The sequence below is a fragment of the Ptychodera flava genome, chromosome 14, assembly GCF_041260155.1.
Source record: "Ptychodera flava strain L36383 chromosome 14, AS_Pfla_20210202, whole genome shotgun sequence".
In the NCBI taxonomy this organism is placed as follows: Eukaryota; Metazoa; Hemichordata; class Enteropneusta; family Ptychoderidae; genus Ptychodera; species Ptychodera flava.
Window position 1 is genome coordinate 37464571 of NC_091941.1, and position 20459 is coordinate 37485029.

General features: G+C 37.5%; 1 protein-coding gene across 25 annotated transcripts in view; it reads right to left on the reverse strand.

The window, feature by feature from the left end:
* Positions 1-1748: 1748 nt before the first annotated feature.
* The window catches only part of LOC139150367 (nesprin-1-like), a 209196-nt gene continuing 190485 nt past the window's right edge, over positions 1749-20459 (reverse strand). For 16 of the 25 annotated variants that reach the window (XM_070722691.1, XM_070722693.1, XM_070722704.1 and 13 more), the window contains 18 exons: positions 19681-19983; positions 19144-19470; positions 18253-18573; positions 17448-17762; positions 15351-15517; positions 12961-13123; positions 11927-12114; positions 11515-11665; positions 10877-11197; positions 10182-10382; positions 9019-9072; positions 7441-7884; positions 7081-7177; positions 6504-6709; positions 5515-5844; positions 4703-4912; positions 4309-4484; positions 1749-3715 (listed from right to left, as the gene is read on the reverse strand). In XM_070722691.1, coding sequence (XP_070578792.1) covers positions 3493-3715; positions 4309-4484; positions 4703-4912; positions 5515-5844; positions 6504-6709; positions 7081-7177; positions 7441-7884; positions 9019-9072; positions 10182-10382; positions 10877-11197; positions 11515-11665; positions 11927-12114; positions 12961-13123; positions 15351-15517; positions 17448-17762; positions 18253-18573; positions 19144-19470; positions 19681-19983 — 4197 coding nt within the window. In that variant the 3' untranslated portion in view covers positions 1749-3492. The remainder of the gene's footprint in view (positions 3716-4308; positions 4485-4702; positions 4913-5514; positions 5845-6503; positions 6710-7080; positions 7178-7440; positions 7885-9018; positions 9073-10181; positions 10383-10876; positions 11198-11514; positions 11666-11926; positions 12115-12960; positions 13124-15350; positions 15518-17447; positions 17763-18252; positions 18574-19143; positions 19471-19680; positions 19984-20459) is intronic. The other 9 variants (XM_070722703.1, XM_070722702.1, XM_070722696.1 and 6 more) reach the window with 1 other exon arrangement.

Below are 20459 nucleotides of genomic sequence, written 5' to 3' on the forward strand. Positions count from 1 at the left end.
CCTTTTGTATTTTCTTGAATGGAAGATTACTTTGAATTTACTGTCATATTTTTCAATGCGAAGTTTCATCAAGAGCAAACACTGTTCACACAAAACTCTGCTTCAAGACATTGTGTGAAAAGATATCAAATACTTTGTGTGTATGTCACTCGAGTTTACAAAAGCACTCTGATAATCATGTGAATACATGAAACTGAATGAACAGACACTCAGAACTTCCATGTCTTTTTCATACCAGTATATTGATAGCACAAATACCAGTGCCGTATTTGCTATATATCACAGCTGTAACGTACACAAGCTCTCAGCTTATCATACAAAATTCAGAATTTCAATATACTGTAATGATATATGAATATTGAATAATGAATATTTGCTACTACCACCAAGATCTGCACCTGCGGCGGCTCCACGCGGGCTCGCGCCCGGCGCTTCTGCACCATCTCTGCAAGGAATAATAAATTTTGACCAGTTCAAACAAAACGTGGCTCTCTCTCGTGCATATATGGTTTGCACTGGTCAAAATATACCTGTGCTGGGTGTGGTTTATTGCGTAAATTTATGTATTATGCACACAAACTACCAACTGAAATTACAATATATTATGGAAGGGTTCCATGCAGGTTGAGTATTGAATTTTAAGTAATCCTAATAGTCTCATACCAAAACTTCCTATCCATGAAAACAATACCGTCACAAGATCCAAGGATCATATAAGTTTATGAGATAAAATGTAATATTTGGTCATGTCAGGACATGTTTCATACTCTTCCATTTATAAACAGCTAGACTCCTGATGACTCCTAAATGACCTGATGTTGATGCGTAATGTCTGGTTTCCCAGGTTTGGTGCTAGTCTGCATCAGCTAACCCAGATTTGAACCCTACAGTACTTTTGGAGTTTGAACAATGGGGGCGCTGTTACCACTGAGTAAGATTATTTTTGCCTTTGCAGGGGGCCACAGTTCTGAATGGGGTACAGGTGTACCCTAGACAGTTCAAAACGTGCAAACTACACAATTTTCCATTCAGGGCAGTGGGTGGTTGGTGTTTAATAGTCTCAATTTGGGGCCAAATGTCAAAACTCTACATTTTCTTCAAAATGATGGATTGAAAGTGCATTTGTTCGAAAGATGTGTGCTGGAGTTAAAAGTTTACTTCTTATCAACATTACGGTCAAAAGTGCTTATGAGGTGACGGTAAGTGGCGGGAGAGGTCAATACTACAGTGTATATGCATATAGTATTCCAATGGTACTGCCATGGATTGGCTGAGTTTAGAAATTGGTAATAATTCGTGCCAACAGTGACAGACAATGTAGAAGTCACTGAGCCACAGCATTATATCATTGTGGTCTATTCTAATTCTAAACCTCTGGAGAGGATGATAGGATGTCCCCCCACCCTCCCAACAAAGAAGCAGTCAGTGTGAAAGTGCTTTTCACTTCAGCCAACACTGATGTCAGACACACAACTGTGGGACTAGGTCTCATAGAGTGGTTTCAAATGTTCCCAGTCAAGTTAGGGAACACTACATGTCAATGCCCATTGGAAGATACAATAAAATGAAATTAATTATGTTTCAATGTATCTCTTCACTGGAAATGATAAATCAGAATTTTGAAACCAGCATCATCCTCTATACGTTTGCATAGACACAAATGGGCTACCAGACAGCTCCCCAAAGTGACACCCCCTGCCGCTCATTGAAAAACAACGACCAGCAAAAAGTCAGTGATGATTCGATAATGCAACATAATGTATCCCACAACTTTTATTCATGATATTCCGAAGCAGATGGGAAAGGTTGAAAACAAAAGACAGCGTATACAGTGTAGTAAACAGGTATGTACATATGTATTTTCACATCAATGCAAAAAAACAAGGGAAAAAAGTAACACAAATCACTGAGAAGTACAAAAAGCTGATGGACACTTCAGCATCTGTACAGAATTTCACCACAGATCAACTCATTCCAACTCTTCATTCCTGATATAAGATTATCATAAATACAAATCAGTCCATAAAACAATTTGTTCCAATTGAACACTTAAATATATAAGACAGTTGCTTGGTTAATACAAAATGAACCTTGTTATTTTGTACTTTTTTCACTGAAAAAGGACAGATTAAAACCAAAATAAAAAATAGATAAAATTTTGTATTCTGTGGCTTCTCTATACTGTACTGTTCAAATCTTTAGTTTTTAATTCGCTGAGTTAATATACAGTTTGCCAGCTGTACATTTCCTTTCTGTACAAAAATACTGCTGTACATGTCTTGTGTGCACTAGAATATATCCTAATTTTGTGGTGCTTGATACCCTTGAAAGCCTTATAGTTTAGTAAAAGTGAACTTTTACCGGGCTGCAGGGGGTAATAAGGCTTACAAAGGGTATCCAAGTTTTGATTTTTTCCCTACCATATACACATAAATGCCTAAAGGAGAAGTAATTTACAGTGCCTAATACTTTACATTACATGAGCAGAAGAGCAAACCTAAAATTAGCAGGATGCATTCTTAGCATTCCCTTTAGCATACTATAACATGCAGGTTACTTATATATATATATATATATGTATATATAAACAGCAACATTTTGCAAATTTAATTTTTGTTTGTTGGTTTCAATGGTGTAAAATCTTTCCTTAGAAAATTGAATTATTTCTTTACTTTAGTTACTTGGATCTAAGGCATTACAATTTACATTCTTCATTTTGTACAAAACAGTCCCTCTGGTTTGACCAGGCTAGAAAAAATAATAATTACTTAATTTAAGAGAGTTCATTTTCATTTTTAAAAAAAGCAGCTGATTTCTTAAAATTATCTTTGAGTAAATACTATGATAAAAGAAACAATGACACTATTTGACTGAATTATAAAAAAAACAAAAACAAACATAGCAGCACAAAATACAACAATAAGCAATAATCCCCTTGTTCCCTCCCATAATTTAAAAACGTTTGAGGAGTTTTACTTGTGATTGCTTGTGTTTCGTCCTGATAACAAAACAAACACAAAAATCCAAGTTTAGTTTTTCTTTGGATTTACCTGATGTTTATTTCACATTGTATCCCTTTCCTGTCTCTGATGTTTCACTAATGTATGCGGAAGCTACACTTTTATTTTCTTTGGAAGTACAAGATAAATGTAAAGAGTTTGACACAAATATTAAAACTACTATCTAACACTGTACATATCCAAAACAAACTACAAGTCTCTCTTTAATGTACAAGTCAATATTTTACACACAACATTTCAGTCCAATGCAATTTCCATTTAGTTGGGTTTTTTCTCCCCGTTTTCTTAGACTCCTCAAACAATTGAGGTCACAGGTCATCAGATAATTGAGGTCAAAGGTCATGAAGTACAAACACATTTCTTTTAAAAGATACAAACAGGCCATGCCTATATTTCTCTTGATATGGGTCTTTTCATTAAAGTAAATTCTGTTTTTTTATATAATATGAAGGTAAAGTCTTTTCTTTGCCATTTAAATCGGTGGTGGTCCGTTAGTATATCTTAGCATCGTCTGAAATGAGTTAGCAAAGTTGTTTGCCAGTCCACAGCTGTAGTCATCTTCAGTCATGGGAACCAGGCAAGCAACTCCTAGTAGAATTAACATCAGCATTTGTAACGGTAGCGCTGCACGGAACACACGCACTAAGAACGCTGATCTTCTTTGAAGGTTGCCTCCTTGGTGAGCTTGAACAGCGCTGCAAGGAAAAAAGGAATATTTTGTAAATTGAAGTACATACAGATTTTGTGGATAATATTTGGTTTTATTTAATGAAACATTATGTTGCCTCCACTCAGTGGATATCAGATTAAATTTCACTTCATTTTGCATGGTCCCTCAGGGACTGCTTTTCTAAAATAATGGAAGGAATCAAAAACACTGCTTCCCAATCAGTTTTCCTGGGATGAAATGATGAACACCAAATGCAATGAATACGAGATACTTTCCGGCATGATTTTGAAGTAAATATGCAAGTTCCAGAAGAAATGATCTGCACCATTTATTCATAAAGTGTGGCTTAAAATGATGTTATTTTTGATGAATTTATAATTAACAATTTCAAAGCTAAGATTTTGGCAAAATCCAGGCTATAAAGGAAGTGTATTATGACTCATGCTAAATAGGGAGTATGTATTTTAAGACCTGACAGATTTTGTGCATGCTATCCTTGATAGAGGGCGCTCTTGCTATTGAGGGTACTGTTTCCTTTGTCAAGGTTGTGCATTCTCAGCAAGACAGGGTTCCAATGGAGATTTATCCCTTGACTATTAGAATGGTATTCAGACTTACCCTGCACCAGCTTGTCCCCGTGATGTGTTGGTAGACATATCTGTGTAGTGTCGTGGTAGTCCAGCTGATAGTATTGGTGTACTGGAACGCATTGGAAGAATGGGGCTGCCAGCCAGATCGCTCATGTCACCATCCACTGTATCTAAGGGCATTGCCATGCCGTCAATTTCATCATCCTGACAAAAGATGAAACATTCCATGAGTATTTATGATACAATCTGTTCAAACAAGAATACTTAATTATGATCACAATAATACTGTTATTTTTACGCAAATATATTATCAATGATAATTTTGAAAAGTTATGAAATTTGATGCAATGCACTACATGATACGGATAACTGTGCGTTTATCTTCTTACTGACATAAACCTTGACGTTTGTAGAATCCTTACCATAAATTCTGAAGTATCTATGACATTTTCCAGGAGTTCAATGTTGTCATGACAGCGTTTGAGTAACGTGTTGACTTTGTTGACAATAATGCTGAGTTTTCCTTTGGTGAGCTCCCATTTCCTGGACGCTGTGTTGATCAGCAACTGATCAGCCGTCTCTTTCAAAGCCATCACCCTGGGGTGCGATTCCTGGAGCTCCCGTCGTAGTCGCTGAAATTCAAAAGAAAAAAACGTTTTCATGATTTGTTCGGTGGATAAACTTTAATGACAAAAAATGATGAGCATGTTGACTGTGACATAGACTTCGACACACTTGCATCTTGCAGTCTTGCTGATGTAATGATGAGCAATGAAGTGTGTTGACACGAACCTTCATGCAAAGACACACATACACACTACTTGGTGACTAGGATATAAACCTGCATTGACTCTTACGTACATGGCGCTAGGTAACTCTGACAACCTGCCTTGACTCACACATACAAATGGACAAAATTCAATAACAGTGAACTAAAATTGAAAATAGGGCAACACTTTCATTAAACAAAATGATACCAAGGTGATTCAACGACCATTGAATAGAATTTCATACATCCCTAGTTGTTTTTGACAAGGTGGGTGGACGCATATGCAGGGGTACATAGTGAATGGGTCAAGCTCTGAACAGAACATTTCTTTCATGTATCATAGTGCATTCCTTTTACAGCTACCTGTGTACACTACCAGCAAATGAGGGTACATATTGTAATGTAATTATCACTTCAAACAGAGAGTCAACAGCTGCATTGGGGTAATCTGATGATGATACTTACAATGTAAGTCTTGTAGTAATCCTTCAATATTTCTTGGTCAAATTCCATCTTCAGGGGTTCCATTTCATTCATTTCATTTTCTGTTCTTTCCAACCAATCAAGGAGGTCGTTGGTTGTCTGATGGAACTCGTCACATCCCATCAGTTGTACCTGCAAGTCTTTCTGCCAGTCCTTCGCCCTTGCTGATACTGCTTCCCATCTGTGGTTCATCACGGTCAGCTTCTGATGCAGCTCGTGGCCGTGGGGATTCTCTGGACTGGTGAATTTCTTGCTGACCAGGTTAATGGACATGACAATGGCCTTCCTTGCATCTAATCCTAATAGGAACTCCTGCAGGTCACACACAAAAATAGAGTTTGTTGAACTTCAGTCAAGAGTAAAATAGAGTTTACACAGTCAAAGGCATTTGTTATACAGTCGTCATTTTCAATAACCAATTTGCCATAACCTCGATTGGAGATGAAATATTTGTTTTGAAAATCAATAGTGATCACTTATAGTATGTACATCACATTTTTCTCTTTCAAGTTTACTTTATTTATATGCTCAGTGATTGGACAAGGGCAGTTCTAAAAGTTTCTTTCTCTTATGTTGATACTTTCAAACCTTTCACTCTATCGGTATGTAGGTACACCATGCACTTTGTTTCATGATCAGATGGTAACTCTATTTACACAACGAAATTGGGCACTTAAGATGAGTGAATGACCAGGTGAAATCCCAGTCAAAACAGTGATTTTGCTTTAGAAACCCTTTCATGCTATGTGTGCGTAGGTATATCACACATTTCGTTACATGTTCAGATAGCAACTTTATTTACACAACAAAGATGGTAACTCCAGATTGGTGAAATTCTGGTCTAAATACTACTTTGCTTTCCAACTATTTCATTCCCAGTGCCTTCCTTTATGGGTCCAAGCCTTCCATGGACTATAAAAGGGGATAACCTAAACAAGTATGTGGGAATAATATCTTGTGAATGTTTTTACCCTGTATTGCCTGAGTGTAGGTTCTAAATTGTAAATATCACCACCAGGGCCAGCATGCAGACTGAGAACACTTTCAGCTTCATCTAACCAGGATGAGATGTTATTGAGATCATTCCGGAACTGGTGCCATTCCTGGTGTGTCTTCCGTATTCTCTTGTATTTGTCAACTACATCAGGCTGCATCACTTCCCATCGATTTACAATAGCTGGCAAGAGAGAAACAAATGATTAGTTTTTTTAGACACGTCCATGTGTCCATTCAGGGTGTGATAGGGACAGAAGGTGGGGATTGGGTTTACACTATCCTACAAATTAAACTCATCTGTCTTTCTTGCATGGGTACAGAGTGGATTATTATGTTTACTTGACAGAATTATACATTCTTTGTTCAATATCGCATTTTATCAAACATTTTCTGTGTATTGCCAAATGTTCAAAATGTGAGATTAAAAACTTGTCCTTAGCATTGAACTTGGAGACACCTCTGAGTAATTTCCACATTCACTGTTTGGTAGCTTGACTGTATGCCAGGCTTCTCTTTATTTTCAAAATACCGTACAACTCACGAGGCACATACCTGTGATTTTCTGTATGACGGCTTGGTCATCTCTCATTCTCTGACCAAGACTCTTCACGATGGCGATACAGGCTTTGGTGTCAGCTAGCAGAGATTCCTGCACGGAAGAAATCAGAAAATAAACAATGGAATACACACTTGTTGATCTGTACAGGTGGTCCAAATGATTGTACATGTGAGTACGAGGAGTACTGGCAGAATGTTATTGATTGATTCATGCTTTCAAAAGAGGGAAGATCAGCACTGTACGGTATATGACACCAATACTTGATAGAAGTGGAACTGCTTACTTTTACTTGCATCACATTTCCCAAGCACTATTTTATCTTATTTATTGCATTACCTAATATTCATACTTACATATTCTTCTTTTTCTTCTTCAATTTCCGGACCATTTGGAATTCTTCTGTCCAGAGATGACTCTATTGCATCCAGCTTCTCTTCGCTCTCTAGAAGTGCCCTGCGAATACTCTCTGTGGATAATCCGGTAGCCCTGAGCTCCATCATGGCCTGCCACCTCGCTTCCGGATCTGATGCAATAGAAGCCTCTTCCATCAAGTATGTGTCCCAGTCCAATGACTCCAAACTTGCCGGGGTGTCTCTCCCTGATAAGTCCCTGAATGGAGACCCCGACCTGGCACTGCCACACGTTGAGGGCGTCCTTCGACCAGATGGTGTCCTACGTCCTGGGCTGATGCTTGATCTGCTGTAAAGACTGGATCTAGTAGGGCTGCTGGATTTACTAGACCTTGCTGGGCTGCTCTCTCTTGATACCGCTTCAAGCGATGACCTAAAACTGTCACTCTGTAAATGAAAACAGAAGTTACTGTTAATAGTTCATAATTCTCACATGACATACAATAGTTGGACTTTAAAAATACTAGAAACACTTTCTGTCAGCTCTATATTACCTCCTGATTAACTTCTGATTAGATTTGATTTCTGTCACTCGATCCATTCCCATTTATGTGGTTGATTTTATTCTGGAAATGCAGTGCATATTTCCTCCACCACTGTGAAATCAATGATAGCTAGGACATGTCACAGACCAATGTTGTAATTTTCACAAAGATTTGACAGAAACTGGTATGAATTCAAAATACTTTTGTGCTGTAATTATCCTGTTTATGCTAACACATATATCACAGCTTGGAAAATGCATTCTGCAATCAAACCATACATAAATTAGCTTTTTAACATAGGACCAGATTCACCACACCTAGCAGAGAATTGTCATATAATTTCCTTGTACTACCAGTAGTTAATGATTTGTGTTATATCTGTATTAAATCACTGATTAAGCAAGTAAAGTTAGCTTTACACTCCCTGAAAAACTGACAGTACATGAAGAATTTTAATATCAAAACGTTATCACATTGGTAGTCACTGTGAGTCCGTCTTGCAGAAGTGGACTCAAGCTATCTGTTAATTATTAATGGTCAACACCTGAACATCTCATCTGTGAAATATACATATGCAACAGTAAATGAAACATGTCACATTGTGAAATTAACAGCCACATCAACATACTGCTCAACCAAAGTACAACAATTAATTAAACAATCTATGTTAGGCAGAGAAATTCTGATCTTATACACAACGATATCACTTATAAGCTATCTGGTGCACCAGATTTTGGTAAAATGAAATAATAGTACTGTACATCTCACTTGATGTTTTTTCACATCAAAATGGTACGACCTGCTCCTGTTTAATTCATGATGGAAAGAAACTCTCCTGAATCCAAGATTTATTTCTGAGACTAGTAACACTCATGCAAGCAGGAGAAAACATGCAAAGCTAGTTACACAGAAGACGTTGTCCACTTTGAAAGTGACAGCATGCAGTGAAGCAGGTGGTTATCTACAGCCAGTGGGTCAGTGTGCTACATGAATGTACAAACACAGAGAGTTGCTGCGGAGGAGACAGAATACTTACCGGACTGATAGGAACAGTCAGATAACTCTGTGCGATTATCTGACGTTGAACTTCCTACAAGTGGTAGTTTGTATGCAGAGAACAAAGTGAAGAGAGAAGCACACGACTTTTGTTTTAGAGATGCAAATGTCAAAGTCATTCAAATGGTGCATGCGCTGTCCCAAAAGAATTCCAATTCTGTGGATGTGTGAGCATACTGTGGTTCATTCTTCTAGTCCTACTACTAATCTGAATTGCTAGCTTTACCTGTTATCTGTAAAACTGATTGACTGACAATGTTCGAATGGTCTGCCTGACCTAGCCGTATACATCAAGCTGAAATTTGTTCTAAATTGTGCTTCAATGTTTCATCTCCACAGCTGACTTGACTGTCCCTGTCTGATTATTCTCAGAGAGTTAACATTCGGTTGTCACCTCTCTACAAAAACCTAACTCAGTCTACTCTGGCTGCGGTGCTGTTCACGCTATCTTCACGCTATCTTCCTTGCTTGCTATCCTTAGCCTTGCACATGCAATTGCACATGCACTTTCATTCCTGATGATCTGATTCACGTGTATCTCTTCCATGTGCATTGGTGTGATGGGTGCACCCACTCAGTGTATTCCTAAACTATCTCTCCTCATCTGTGAGTTCTATCTCCAGTAAGCTAGGTATTGATCAGAGGTGATAGAATTCAGCTCAGTCAGTAATTACTGTGATGCTAGTCATGACAGGGTGGATGAACTATGACCTTTGTTGTGAGTTGGGGATATGACACTAGTTAATGCACTACACGTTACCTTTCACTCATTCCATGTTTAAACCATGCCATTTATCTGGTAAGTAATGATGAAACTTTGAGACTTAACATTTCAATTTGATGCTCTACGAAGCAAGACAATCTATTCAGACAAACATACATACTTGCCAAACTTACTCCACTGGGTAATTGTAAAAATCGAACTTCAATATCAAAGTTAAAAAGATATCACATTTTTGGAAGAGGTACAATCACACACCATGGCTGTTTATAAAATTGATATTCAATTGTGGCCAATACCATTGGCACCAAACCAACAAAGATCATAGATATTTTGCTACTGGATACTACCATGTTGCCATGGGACACTGTCCTTAATGATGGGGATGTGGTTACTTTTCATCGTTCATCCTCACTTCTTACCTGGTTAAGCGACAGCCTCTGTAGTTTCTTCTGATACCTTGACACTCTGTTGTAGACTTCATCACAATACTTGTGAAGTTCATCTAACTCTTCCTGGATGATGACTGCATCAGCTGGGTCACATTTCTGCATCAGAGAGTGCGCCAGCATATTCACATTGTCCAGTCTGCTCCTGTTTAAGTCAATTTCATGTTGGAAAGCCTGTACAGAGGACAAAATAAGTGTGATCAGAAAGTGATACAAATGAAAAGGATGCTCTCATAATGTGTAAATAGATGATATTAGGTACTTTGTCTCTGCAAACTATTACATAACATGATTGCTAATTTAATTGGCATCTGGCAATGATGGAAATCTCTTTTACATTTGACACAAGGTTCATAGCACTGATGTAATACATAACCTACAAAAGGATACGTAAATTGCTGCTGCATGTGTTCATTATTTTGCTGTTCTTTTGCTTGATCAACAGTTATTCTTTTTTACCATCTGAGGAAGCAAAATGGAAATGATAACAAATGACCTGAGTATCCATTTTACCTATGTAATTCCTTGCACCAGTTTCTTATAATTAGCTTTATGTCACGAGTAACTGATAGTTGCATCATATCCCGGTATGTAGACCAATTTTAAGGACCTGCAACCACATTTTGGTTATTTTTAATATCTACAACACCAACAAAATGACAACCAACCTTCATTTGACTAGCTTTCATGGCCGTATCTTGTTCAGAGAAATGTTCCACATTGGTCAGCTGCAAATCTATTTCAGTTAGCCAGACTAACAAGCTCTCCTTGGCATTTTGAAATTCTTCTTTCTGGTCCAGCATGAATTTCAGTCTCTTGATAATGCTACCGGATCTCCTGGACAGGTTGTCCCACCTGTTGTTGACATCATGCACCATGGCTTTCAATTTATTGGAACTGTCCGTCCTGCCCTCTCTGGCCAGTCTCCTGTATTGTTTGTTGATGATTTCCAGCTGGGTGAGATTTTCATGGACTTTGCGTTGGAACAACTGCAAGGTGAACATTGAATAGCAGGTTTAGTTCCTGTGACACGTGGAAACGTGTATGAAAGTCAAGGGTCATTTTGTTGACCTCATTAGCTACCAAAATATTTGTTTTAACTAGCAATAATTATATAAAAGATAATATTATGTAATATTACTAACACATTGAAAACTGAGTCAATATAGTAAATTAAATGAAATAAGCTGTAATTGTATTGCTCAGAAATAACTACTAAAACTCTACCATAGTAACCAAGGAATAAATCAACATAACTTATTCCACAATTAAAATGTCATTTGTCATTTGCCCTGTTTCAACTGACCTCAAATTTGCGTAGTTCCTCTTTAATGACTGCAAATGGAGCATTGGATGAGTTGGGAAAGCTGACTAGCCTCTCTGCTGATTTCAGCCATTCTTCAAATTTACTGAAATCATCGAAAAACTTCTGCCATAACCTCCAGGTCTCTTCAATGCTGCGTGGATAAAAAAATGACAATCTTACCATCAAAACTGATTCCCCTGTCAGCTAAAAAATGACCATCTCCAGGATGAAGGGTCGAATTCTAAGCAATGTATTTATAAAAGTTACTCAATCAATGCTGTTGTTATGGCGATGATTTGCATTAATATGTAATCATGTGAAGGTTCATGAATAGAATTTACGCTGGTAGAGAGCTATAACAAGTCATAAATTTTCACAATAATACTGACAGATGTTCTGATGAAGACCTTACCTGAGTCTCCTCTCCATGGACAGTGAACAGATGTTACGCCATCTCTGGTCCAGACTCCTGGTTGCATTCTGAATGGCCTGGCTATCTGCGTCGCTGGAACACGCATCGCTGTCATGCAGCAGTACTTCACAAAGGTTGAGGACTGATGCAACCCCCGTACTATGTCTCTCAATATCTTTCTGTAGCTCCTAATGACAGAGAGAAATACATTTATACTTAAATTTCATCTGATAAATATGTCAAAACTGAGCATGGAGTTTATAAATTTAATGTTTAACCCTGGTACAATATGAGTAGTACAAAAAGAGCCTACGCAATGTGGTACTTTGCATGTGAATAGAGAATGATGATATTTGCATGCAACAGCACCTGAATCAAAATAGAGTTGTTATGCACACACACACACACACACACGTAATGTTTCTAAAGTGCTAAAAACCCTACAATGTAAAACTATCACCCATCATGAAGCCCTAATAAGTTTAGAATGGCTGCTTTGTCTAATTTTCTAGCTGGACTATCAACTCTCCTTCGATACTGAAACTTGACACAAGGTCCAAAGTTTTTTTATGAAGACCGTGTAGATATCACACTAAATGTCAAACCAAGCTGACGGTAGAAGACACTAAGCCCTGGGACAATGCCAGTGACAATGTTTTGAAGCCATACATTTTAAAACCTTACAATGACATCTCATCTGCGTTGTCTTATGCCAATAACAAGAATTAAAGGCCACAAACCCAACCAGTGATGAATTAAAGTCACATCTACAAATCAACACAGGTGTGTTACTTTCTAATGTTATGGAACACAATATGTATACAAATCTGATAATAGTGTATATCAGATTTTTCTCCACAGTGAAATAACAATACGTTGGGGCACAAAGTGAGAACTTGTTTTTTATACTACAGTAAGCTTTTTTTGGCTACCTGTTTCACTGATATTACATAACCTGTTCAGTTTGCTTTTCTTCTTGCAACAAGATTTGCGGTTTGATTGGCAGTACATAACTAGTGATTTTTTCAACTCACCTGTTGTTGATGAAGCTTACGTTGAATTTCTGATGAATCACATGAGTCGTATGTGACTGGCGTTGAGATCTCCTTCTCGATGTGACTCAGCCAGTGCCGCAGGTTACTCATGTTTTGCTCAAGTTGTTGTACAGCGGTCAGAGTCTCCTGTAGTTTCTTGGTTCTGTGATCGGAAAGAGGCACACAGTGAGCAGGAGCATTTCAAGTATGTTTAATTGGTAGCTTTACATGACAAGGCACGGTGATTCATGAGAATGCCTGGGCACTGATACTGTTGTTAGCCAGAACAATACACTGTAGCTCCAGGTGAGTGTAGCTGTCAATGGATGGAATTTGAATATATCGCAAAACAAAAGGGTACGGCAACACTGCAATGCTGGCCTGGAAAACAATGGCCTACAATGAGATGAACTAAACCTAGTGAGAGACTTTGCCACAGGCTGGTTGAGAGATTTGTTAAACTATAGAGCTACAGGCCCATGATTAATCAGACTTACACAAGCCATCATAATCCAAGGCATCTCTTAGACATACTCACTGTATATTAAAGTACTCTGCATGTGCAGATACTGAAGACACTACAGATGTAATGATACTGTACTGTGATATATCAAAGCTATGTGGTAAATTTACCATGGGACTGACACATTGATATATCAAAACTACATGGTAAATTTACCATGCGATTGACACCATGAAACTGACTATCTATTGGAAGCTCTTCGATGTTACCATCAGTGAAGGCCTTGGTTTTTCAAAGATAGGCAACCCTAATCAGAGACAAGAAGGCACATAAACCATGGAGGTACTACCTCCATGCATAAACCAATACAGAGAGACCAGATCATGAAATTGACACCCCTGAGTGTTGACAGATATCTAATCATGTGTCAGTTCAGAACAAGCAAACCACATCCCGTACAAGAGTGATGGAAAAAACACCTATTTTGACCAACCTTGGTAGTAGAATACACTCCATCAACACCGATACAGACATTTTCTTGGTTTGATGTGAGTGCAATGACTGGACTAATCCAGAATGTCCACAATGATAGCAAGAGATAAACCAATCATGCTTTCAAGGTGGATACAGTTTAGAGCTTTCTACTCAGATATCAACTATGAATATGTACAAGCTAGGTTTAAAAATAACATCTCCAAACGGCTGTATTATTGAGTAATGTCAGCTCGTATGCGTGGTTATTTTTAGATGTCAAGTTACAGTACTGGTGGGACAGAATACAATAATAATGACACAAAATACAGTGTCTGCATAATTTGATGGAATAAAATACAGATGTTGATAGTTGGAGGCCAAATGACATGCACTGCCATTTAAAAGTCATTTCACAAACAGACATCAGAAATTCAACTCTTGCATCTACTGTATGTCAAATAAATTATAAGTCATCCAGAATAAACAGCATATATATAGCATCAGACTTGCCAAACAGTATCCTTGCATATTCCTTTCCTATGTTATGAGGGATGATCCATTACATGGGGGGGGGGGTGGACTGAGAATTAGTAAACTTTTTTGGTTGTCAAAATTTCATACATTGTTTTTGAACTGGCAGTGGGAAAACTTTGTTTTTTCAACAATTTAAAACCCCTTTTCTAAAGTTTAAAGGGACTTAAAATTCTCTTCTTGTAAAAACAGCAAAGTTTCAAGGAATTTTCAAAATTTTCCCCCTCATTTCCTCTCAAGATTTAGTGGTTGACTCCATTAAAAAAAATCTCAAAAATCACAACGCCAGTCAAACTATATGAAGGCAAAACCGACAGATGACTATGACTGGTAAAGCTGTTTGTGTATTTCTGAATACTGTGAAATACCCGGCATAAGTGATCAACAGGGAAGATTCATAGTGTATCCATAACGCCAACTGAGTGGTTTTATCAACATTTCAGAAGGGGGAGGGTAAAAAGCCTAACTCAACAACCATTCTGACTGTAAACCTGACATATGATGAAATATTACACAGTTTTTATACTACTTGATAATTTATGGCATAGGGGATATCTGTGTCAGGTTAGTACACAGTATAAGTACTGTACTAACTACACAGGCCTTCTGTGGCAGGAAATTATGATTTGGCAACAAATTTCTACACTGCCAGTCTGTAAAATTTAATTCTGTAAAATACAGGCTGCAAATGGTGACCCATAGAAAGTTTACACTGATGTGTACTAAAGGGTATCATCAACAACTTCCACTTTTGTTGAAATGTCAAAGTAACTCTTTAGTATGATCAACAACCTGATTGGAATAACATCCTTTTGAATACAACTTTTACAATGATCATCTGCATCTCACCACAAGCATTTCCATGGCAACTGACGTGTCACCAATTATTGGGTCATCACACATCCCAACATGCATCACTCACCTTGCTGCAATCAGATCCATGAGGTGTTGCCACCTGTCGTTTAACTTGGCCAGTTTGTATTCAATGTCATTTGCCTTCATTTCATTGCTGGCAACGATCAGTTTCTCACCCAGCTCCGCCAGCTGTTGTTTATTTTCAAATGCAAATCTGACTTCTTCCTTGTATTCCTGTGTGACCAAGACAAGAAATCCGTCTCAATGAATACGCACCATTTCTGACAAACACTGTTGTTGTTTACACTGGTCACACGGCAACAAAAACAGATCAATCTATAGTACTCATCTTGATATTGGATAAGCAAGGAAAATAATCAGAGTTATGTAAGTTACAGATATAGTGGAATCCACTTAGCCATACAATGCATTAATGTAAATGACAAATGAGAACCCTAGAATATATCAGAATGCAGATGATAATTTCAAGATGATAGGTAAAATCTACTATTCAGCCAAAAGTTTTGTAAAATAATCAAAGATATAAAGAAGTATAAGAAGGCAACTGTGCAATTGATGCAAATTACAGCAGAACTCACTGATAAATCAAAAGTTCATGTTCTGACACACAATGTAATGGACACTACAAACTGAAACTACTTATATAAACAGTAGCAAATCTGGCAATATACAGAAATACAAATATCAATAAAACAGTTATTGATAAATGAAAATCTTCCCTACTGTAATGTATACGCACAGTACTTTCTACAGAATCTTTCACCATGTCCATGAAGAATTCTATTTCTGACACCAAACTTGATAAGTTTTTAGCTGTCATGGCTGAGCTCCATAAAACCAACCTTCAGAAGGACTAGCCATGGCAAAATAGCTTCACATAGTGATTAGATTCCACAATCAGATAAATGTTGAGTGGCTAATATAAGTTTAACAGTGTTGTCAATACCATGACACTGCATGCTGCCAGAGTTGAAAGGTCATGATGGCATAGCTCATCTATGAGATTTAGCCTAAATTTTGCGAAGACTTGGACAAGCTCCAAGATAACAATGTTGCCAGGTATGAACTACATGAACTAGATCCAGTGACTGTGAATCTTTTTTATGTCATCGTACACAGCATTTGATGTTTTTCAAAAAACAGGAACATCAGTTTCAGATATTTGCATGATATGACCTATAACCCTGATCCTGGACAAAATTCATTATCATAGTTTAATCTTTTCATTGATAAAAATCATGCGGGATGATGTAACCTTGGTTTTTACAGTGCACACAATATCAAGAGAAATAATCCTACAACTTGCATCGTGTACATTTAAAATACAAGGGTTGACATGTAAATTCATAACACTGTCACTGAAAATTTATCGCCAGATTGTCATTTCTTTGTCCCATGTTTTACAATCTTTGCATTTCAAGTATGCTTAAATTCACCAATGTGTTGTGACTTGAACTTGTGTTTACAAGCTCATTCATGTCTGAAGCCAAGAGTTAAACAAACTACTGTTGAAATTTTATTATACACAGTTCCATTCATGACTGTCACACAACCCTGTAGGTAAGATAGCTGGCGTTTACAAAGCTATTAATTAGTTGCACCAAATGCCAATTTCAATGAAATACCAGATTTTTTTTACAATACAGCATTTTATATCTACCATATAAAGGGTGACTAGAAACTCAAATTAATTGTTGTCCTGGAGTAACAAATTGCTACATTCATTGGCTGCTACGTAGTAATTTGAAAATTCACTATTGAATGTTGCAGTTTTAAAGAATTTAATTAGTATCAGTACTGACTTGACTGACATATCTTTCTTTATATTCTACGTTTTATTAGGTTTCCAGCTGTTCATTAAATGTTTTGAGGTAGATAGTACTATGTCAAAGGTAAGAAAAGGCCTTGTTTTTCTTCTTCTATACAAAAATTATCGAACTTAGTAAACAATGTGATTAACAGACGCAATATTAGCATCCTTATATGATAAATTTTAACCTTTAGAACTTTGAATATTTGAACACTCCCTGAAAAGTAATCCCCAACATTGAACACTTCATACATGCTGTCCAAAATAATCATTTCAGATATTTCTTTCATTTTTTAAAGTTCTTAAAGAGACTTTCATAATATTACAACTTACGTTTTGCAGTTTCTGTAGCAAGTCTTCAATGCTGGTCTCACCATTGTGGGACACTTTGACCTCCATGTGTGTTAGCCAATCAGAAAACTCCTTACATCTTTCAGTGAACTGTGACCACTCATTGAGTCTGTCAATAATTCTCTGTTTCTTCTGTGAGGTCTGTTCATGGATCTCGTCCCACTGTTTTCCAAGTAGTGAGATTCTCTCCCGGAGAATGGACAAGTCATCCGGATTGATGGTGGCAGCGAGTTGATGTTCTTGGTTGGAAAGTGTTTTGAGTTTTCCCTTTGAAGTTTCAAAGGCATTTTCGTATTCCTGGAATTTTACGGGAACAGGAGAGGATGCATGTAAGCATGGATTGACAAAAAATCCTTACATGTAAACACTGATTTGGTATGATGTATTTCAATGCAGAGAATATTTAAGTATGCCAGTACCAGCTTTATATTATCAATATATCCTATCGTAATGGTTTGACCCAAGCCCATTGTTATCAATGGTGATTCTGGACCTGTTCTTACAGGGAACTCAAGGTGAACAGGTCAGTGAGTGATCTTTGCTGTTATTAACTCTGATTAAAGTGTTTTTCATTTTCTAATACCATGAATTACCTGGTTTATGTGCTATACTTACTCTAGTTTCGTATCTCATGGCATGTTAGTTTTTTAAATATTCACCAATTTAATGGGAAGACTCAATTATCTCCACAATGGTAGTGAAAATCACTGTAATTATCAATCACACATAAGATAGTGTACATAAATGAGACCATTATCTTTTTAAACATTTTTTTTTTCCTCTTTACCTTGCATTTCTGCAAGTCACGATGTAAGTCCTCATACTGATTAGGCAGAGGAACCGTCAGCATCTTCTTGGTATCCCGTAACCATGCCAACAGGTCCTCGATGTTTTCCTCTGCCTCGTTCCACTGACTGAGGAGCTCTTCCAGTCGTTGATGGTGTTTTTTCAATGTGGTTGTGATGCTGTGCCAGTGTTTTTGTGCTTCTTGTAGTTCCATCTTGATTACCTCGCCTGCCATCCTCTCTGAAACTCTCATTAACTGTTTGCCGGCTTCATTCAACGTTAAGTAGTTGCTCTCCTGAATTGCAACGGCCTTTTGCGTTGTCTGCAATACGATGAAAACAAAACATTCATAAAATATGACAAATTATATCGTTGGCAAGGGCAATCAAATTCATTCAGTATTCAGTGGTACTTGGATCGGTACTGATGTAAATTTGGTGTTTTTGAAGTCCACTTTTCTAATCCTGAAGTCTAGTTTGCCAATCTTCTATTCTAGTTTGCTAGTCTTGTAGTCTAGTTTGCTAGTCCTTAATACATTTTCTATTGCACTAGTGCATTTGTGCTGCATTTGTGTTCACTGGTCCAGTAGAGAATGGCAAATTCACAAATCTCAGCAAAATACGGTAGTCAGGGGCTACAGATCACTGAATTTGTTCACCGCTTCTTGCTCTATTAAAATGTATAGAAAGGTGCAGCTTTCTTGTGATGTTCTATTAGAAACAGCTCCACAAAATTGGCTTGATTATCACTAAAAATAGGCTTTGGGAGTAGTTGTCACAAAAAATACTCACAAAATATTTAGAGTAGTAAGCCTAAGGGGAATTACTTTTTTCCACACTACTCCAAGGTGAATGTCAGGAGGGAGTGTAAAGAAGTAGTAATTTATCCTCACCTTTGCCTGTTCCTGCATGTTCCTGAGATTTTCCAGTGTGGCCGTTTTGAATTCATAACTCTGTAGTTCTTCCTCTAATTCAGCAAACCATTCGTTCATCTTGTCCAGCATTGTTCTGTAGATGTGCCAGTCCTTGATGGCCTTGTCGATGATCTCCTTCCTCTGACTAGCTCTCTTGACGACGCTCTGCCATTGCTCGCTGAGCAGCGTCAGTTTGTGTTGGAATTCCTCCTGGTCCTCAACCTCACCGTCTTGCAGCATCTTCTGACCATCACTGATGATGGAGAAGAGGATTTGCTGTCTGTTGAAGATGTCTGCCTCAAAAAGCTGAAAAGAAACAAAAACCATGTTTCCACTTTATAGCTGGAAGCACAAGTATGGGGCTTGTCTTATGTGTGAACTTCAGAACAAAACTTGCTTTCTCAGTATATTGCTTACATTATTTTAGTGTTTTCTATAGTTTTACATATTCCAAGACATAACGACCAATTTTAATTTCTTTGCAATATAATATGGACTTTTTTCACTCTTTCTTACCTCATACATCTTTTGCTGTTCCAGCAGAAGTTCGTAACTCCCAGCAATATCAACCGCTAAGTTACGTTCAGTCTGGGCCAGGAAAATCATCCAAGCATCACACTTCTGTGCAAAGCTCTGCTGCTGTAGAAGTATTCCCTGCAGACTACGATATTTCTCTGAGGTCTGATTGGACAGTGTGTTCCATTTGTGATTGAGGTTGGTCAGCCTCTCAACGTTGCTGTCATTGAGGGACAGCTTGTAGCCCATCTCGTTGAGAGAGTCCAGCTGCGTAGTGTGGTTGGTGAACTGTAGCATAACAGACTGCAAACAGAATTTGAAAGATTGTAATTGAGTAAAAAGATGAAAAATTGAGAAAAACTTTACGAGAGAATATGGCAGCCAACAAACAATACTCTATCAAATTAACAATGATATATTGATAACACTGACATCTGAATCTCTGCTACCATGTTTTGTCAATAAAATCATAAATTATACTTAGTAAATGTCAGATGACAACATACACTCTTTCTTATAGTATACATAAACTTATTAGATGTTTGACTAGCATTGCAAATAATTGCTGGTAATTTTTTTATCAATTGACGTACACATTTCCTCTAAGACTTTCACAACCATGACAAGAAATTTTTTTATTACAAGTAAAGTTGCATTTAGTATACACACACAAATAACCAATACACCAATATGCTGGTCTAGTGAAGTTGCCAGTTGATTTCATCAGCCGTTTTCTAAAAATATTAGTCTTCTCATGAGTAGACTGTTACGCTTGTAGA